We start from the raw sequence: 4,794 nt of genomic DNA, 5'->3' as shown, positions 1-4,794 counted from the left end.
GGCGGGATGCGGCGCGGGGCAGGGCAGAGGACGCGTGTGGCATGCAGACACAGGTTTTCGTTGTTTTCAGTACATTCACCTTTCCCACTTGCCGCCTTGTTCCCCCGCCCCTCTGCCCTCTCCCTCTTTCCTCTTTCCCCCTTCTTTCCCCCTCCGGCCTCCTCCCTCACCACTTCCACCCAGTACTGCTGACCCAGCAGTCGCCCAGTGCACGCAGGCTTCAGGTCACAATTGCAATGATGATGATGATGACGACGTTCATGCTGCTGTTGCTGCTGTTGTTGCTGCTGCTGATGATAATGGTTGTGTTGTGCGCCATCACGGTGATCTCCGCTCCCTCCCCCGCCGCTGCCGCCGGCACAGCTGCAAGGCATAAGCCCCTCGCTCTCGATTCGCACGGGGTCCACACACCCCGTCCTGGGCTCAGGGCGCAGCGCCGCCACGGCCGGCGGCGGCGGTATCGGCGCTGCTGCCGCCGCCGCGGCGGCGGCCAGTAGCTCGTCCAAGGCATCGTCACCGGCAGCTACAAGCGCCGCTAATGCCGCTTCCCGTCGTACAGGCCAGGGAAGGTCTTGTACTGCAGCGCGAGTGGCGCAGTCGCGCTGGGGGGGAAGGGAAATCGTCAAACCACACGATGTGTTTGCGATGTATGCATGTATATATACATAAGTATGTATGTGTGTATGACAGAGATGTTCATCACTTTAACATAAAGGAAGGCCTCCTCTGGTGCGGAAGGGGGGAAAGGGGAATGTGGAGACCCGACACAGGCCTTTTTTTCTTATCCATACACCGTAAATGTAGAGGCAACCAGCCACATACCAAGCCAGGCAGACAGAGAGGCTGATCCAAAGCGCGTACTTACAAGGTGACGCGCTCGGTAAAGCTGCTTCCACTCGCCCCGCTCAACCAACGACCGCCAACGGGCGCTGCCATGCTTCCAACGCCGCAGCACCTTTTCACGCCAGCATTCCTGTGTTAGCTGGTCCCAAAGACGGCATGTGCACGCAGACGCGCAAAGATCGCGCGCGGATAGGCGCACAAACAGTAGTCTGAGGAAATCGATCGGCAGATGCTCGGCCCTTCCCTCCGTTGAATCCATGGTAGCGCAGGCAGCTTTTGTTCAGTAACTGGTTAAGTATACACGGTTTCAACACTAGGCAACAAATTATGTAAGATGCATTAAAGGGGTTTTTACACCAAATGGGCGGTTATCTTAGGTCGGAACCCTTAGCGAGCGTAAACGTTGCTTGAGGAAGTAATAAGGAAATCCGCAGCTTCTACATTACGGGATTTCTGATCGAACGCCTTAACCTTCCGTACAAGTAATCTAACAGTTTCTCGCTTTGCCTTCAGTTGAGATGATAAGATTACGAATCGTAATATAATACTTATCCCTGCCACATAGCTGACCATAAAACTCTTTGAAACGCGAGAAATCACGTCATCGGACCCTTGAGCCTAGGGAATGTTTGCTTCTTATTGCCATACTGGAATGCCGACAAGTCACTTAGCGATTTAGAAGCTACCATTTTCTAATGAGGTAGCTAAGCGTTAATCAGAACGTGTGGACTATATTATTCACAACTTCAAGTTTCAGTGCGCATTACGGTGTTTGTGCGTATGGCTCGTGAAGGCATTATCTAGGATTCAGCCCGCAGCGTATTCGCAAGGTCCTTGCAAGGTCCCATTGCACGATCACCTAAAGTTGGGGGCCGTGATCAGTCCTGTTTGGTCGGGAATGCAAAAGCTTAGCTTTATTCCACACGTATCCAGTGGAAGGTATAAACCAAATGTTTACATTATCTTATCCTGTCATATCTTGTGATCGACAAGGCGTAATCCCCAATCCTGTATCCATACATCATCTCCTACATTCTGCTGCCCAAGACAGCTCCCAGACATTCCGTCCTGGTGCTGGACTTTCGGAAACTCGGCCTCATCATGCAGTACGCAGCATAATTCGCATTGCCGTATCGTCGTCAAGTCATGCGTGATGAAACCCACTGCTACCACTGCGTGCCATGAATGCCATACGCGTCGCAGCCAGTATCTTAATTCGCACTACTTCTCACTCTCTCTCTCTCTCAAGGTTTTCGCCGTCGCGACGAAACCGACCGCGATCGCTCAAGCAAGGACCGATACAAACAGCAGCAGCAGCAGCAGCAGCAGCAGCAGCAGCAGTTGCACGGCTAAAAACAATAAACGATCCAAAGCGATGCGTCAGGCTCGCTTTACAGACCCCGACATGTCTCTACTTTAGTCATTCTTTACCATCTCTCCTACCGTACCATGAGTAATCGATCTGTTACCACGAAACTGATGAAAACAACGTAGCACTTGCTTCAACGGTGGAAATCCCAACCATCTTCGCTGAACACAATGACCAAATACCAAGTCCCAAAGCATCATCATGAAAACACATTCCGTGAAATCCGCAATTCGCGACTTCACCAGCTGATACCAGCAAAGTATTATATGTAAGGGATACATTCCAAACAGCATGACATTAACATGATTATACGTTTAATTAAAACATCTTCAGGCAAAGCGAACTTGTCTCACAGAAATGCTGTTTGTTAACAAGCCGTCGATCAAGTGCCTAGATTGGCCACTTGCTAGATGATCACTCCTCATCAACGAACTTGCCAGTTCCCTCGTTCACAGCAGCGAACAACAGGAATAGAATGAAGACGACCAGCCCGAACTCGGTGTCGCGTAGTGACAAGCCCGTCTCTGCGCAACGCATCATGCATCAGAGGAACACGTGAGGCAAAAGAAGGAATTGAGACCTGTTTCCTTGGTGAAGCTGAATGTTTGTTTTATGCACAGCAGAAATTCAAAGATACATGCTTGATCAGATCAGCAGCAGTGCACCGAGGTTTAGTTGCGCGGTTGAGAAGGCTTGACATACACATTTCCCGGCAAGAACCACATGAGTAATGGCAAGCATACAGAGCACAAGCCATATCCCACGCACGCTAGATACCCTCAGTCCGTGCACACACGTGAGTTTGCAGTACGTGCAGATACCTTCGAAAAACCATGCAGGATTTAGCATCGCAGCGTGGCCGTGGGCGCTACGTGCGCCCATGTGGCCGACGTACAGCGCGACGTATAGCGCCACGTGCGCCCACGTGGCCGACTCTTAGGCAACAGGAATTTTCACCCCATGTTCTGAGCCCGACTCGAATAGACACCCAACGTCAAGACACAGAGAAAAACGACGAAATAAAACTTCACCACTTACCAATATCGAATTGTGCCAGAGCGCCCTTGCCAGTGGTGACCTCCCCGATGATGGAGAAGGCGAAACCTAGCTGCGCCATTCGGCCCACGAACAGCTCATTCTCCTTGGTAAAGCCGAAGCCCTTGACACCGAAGAAGCGCTTGGGGTCCAGAAGGGAGATGCGGGGGTCCTGGAGCGGACCCGCGGGTCGGTCTTGGATGGACTGCGGGTTCAAAAGGAGGCGAAGATGCGAACGGGCCATGAGTTATGGGTTAATTAGAGCGGTTGTGTGTTGTTGAGCGCGGCTGTGGATTACTCTTTGACGAGATGGTTGAGACCCGGGTAGGCAATGCGCACCATAACTTAAATTTGGGCAACTTCAATTCGTTGGAATACAGGACGCAGCAGCAGCCGCCAATCGCATATGGTAATACTTGAGCCATGCAAAACACCGCGCACAACCCGAGCACACCCCTCGTCCCATTTACGTAGACGAGGTAGGTAAACATAAGTGCAAAAAAGGAGGCTAGAAAATTAAAGGCGCTGTTTAAAGGCGCTCTATATTATTTGCAAGGAACAACTGTTGTATGGCCGCCGCCGCGTACCTGTTGTTCCTCAGGCACGAAAGTCTGGCTGGTAGGCAGGACGGCGGCAATAAGGTTGAAGGCGACGAGGCCGATGATCAAGCCGTCCACCTCTATGCCGTTAAGGCCTGTCTCGTAACCGAATTGCGCCAGAGGACCTTTGCCGGTGAGAATCTCGCCGATAAGCGACGACGCAAAGCCCAGCATTGCCAATCGCCCAACGAACAGCTCGTTGGTCTTTGTAAAGCCAAGCTTGATGGGAAATTGCTTGCCGTTCACGGTTGGTGCTGGCAGGCCGGTGGCCTGCTGAAATCGTTGCTCGTCGCTTTTCTTGGTGGTCGTCGTCAACTGAAAGATTGCAAAATAGGAGAAGCCCGGGCAATATCGGCAGGTAACGATGATTAATCCTCAGGTAACGGCAAATAAGATGTAGGTAGGTAATCCAAGCAAATAAAAAAGTTGTTCAAATATTCGTCCTGGACATGGACAGGTTACAGCCTTTGAACGCATTAACGACAAAGGTTTTACCGGCCTGAAAATTAATTACCTTTGGAGCTACCTTCACTTGTGCAGCTTGGACTCGCACGTTGCTCAGGCGGCCAACGCGCAGGGGAAGAGACTTGACAGCCATCATCTTTACCGGGTGTTGTCGAAAGAAATCTTCGAGAAAAATATATATTGGGAGTATCCGTTGATTTAGATATGCAGAGGATTCCTTCTTTGTTACCTTCCGAAGCTGCGAGGAATTCTTATAGTCGCTCGTTAAGCGGGATGAGTGGTTCCTGCGCATTTTCCGTACGGCCGTTCTGTCCGAGCGAACATTCGTGTGGTCGCTTTTCCATGCGACGGAAGCTTCCTTGTACTACACCAACAGGTGACACTTTGTGTGGTGGTTGAAGTTATCCGAGGGAAATCGCGAACTGTAAGGTATTGTCTACTATGATCCGAGACCTTATAATCTCCTCAGCTCACCAAGTATTA

General features: G+C 51.1%; 2 protein-coding genes across 2 annotated transcripts in view; both read right to left on the bottom strand.

Moving 5' to 3' along the window:
- VOLCADRAFT_96690 (uncharacterized protein) overlaps nt 1-1,102 on the bottom strand; it is a gene marked incomplete at both ends in the record, with an annotated part of 7,716 nt that extends 6,614 nt beyond the window's left edge. Inside the window, 2 exons of the mRNA XM_002955685.1 lie at nt 171-602; nt 866-1,102. Coding sequence (XP_002955731.1) covers nt 171-602; nt 866-1,102 — 669 coding nt within the window. The remainder of the gene's footprint in view (nt 1-170; nt 603-865) is intronic.
- Nucleotides 1,103-1,786: 684 nt separating this feature from the next.
- On the bottom strand, nt 1,787-4,536 carry VOLCADRAFT_83375 (uncharacterized protein). The gene is made up of 4 exons (XM_002955684.1): nt 4,361-4,536; nt 3,835-4,161; nt 3,251-3,452; nt 1,787-2,736 (listed from the first exon to the last, which is right to left on the bottom strand). Exons 1-4 carry the CDS (start codon nt 4,445-4,447, stop codon nt 2,627-2,629), a joined length of 726 nt encoding a protein of 241 aa, XP_002955730.1. The 5' UTR covers nt 4,448-4,536; the 3' UTR covers nt 1,787-2,626.
- Nucleotides 4,537-4,794: the final 258 nt, after the last annotated feature.

Source organism: Volvox carteri, assembly GCF_000143455.1.
Source record: "Volvox carteri f. nagariensis unplaced genomic scaffold VOLCAscaffold_54, whole genome shotgun sequence".
Classification (NCBI taxonomy): Eukaryota; Viridiplantae; Chlorophyta; class Chlorophyceae; order Chlamydomonadales; family Volvocaceae; genus Volvox; species Volvox carteri.
Note: the sequence above shows the minus strand (reverse complement) of the source record. Positions and strands in the feature narration are given on the sequence as shown.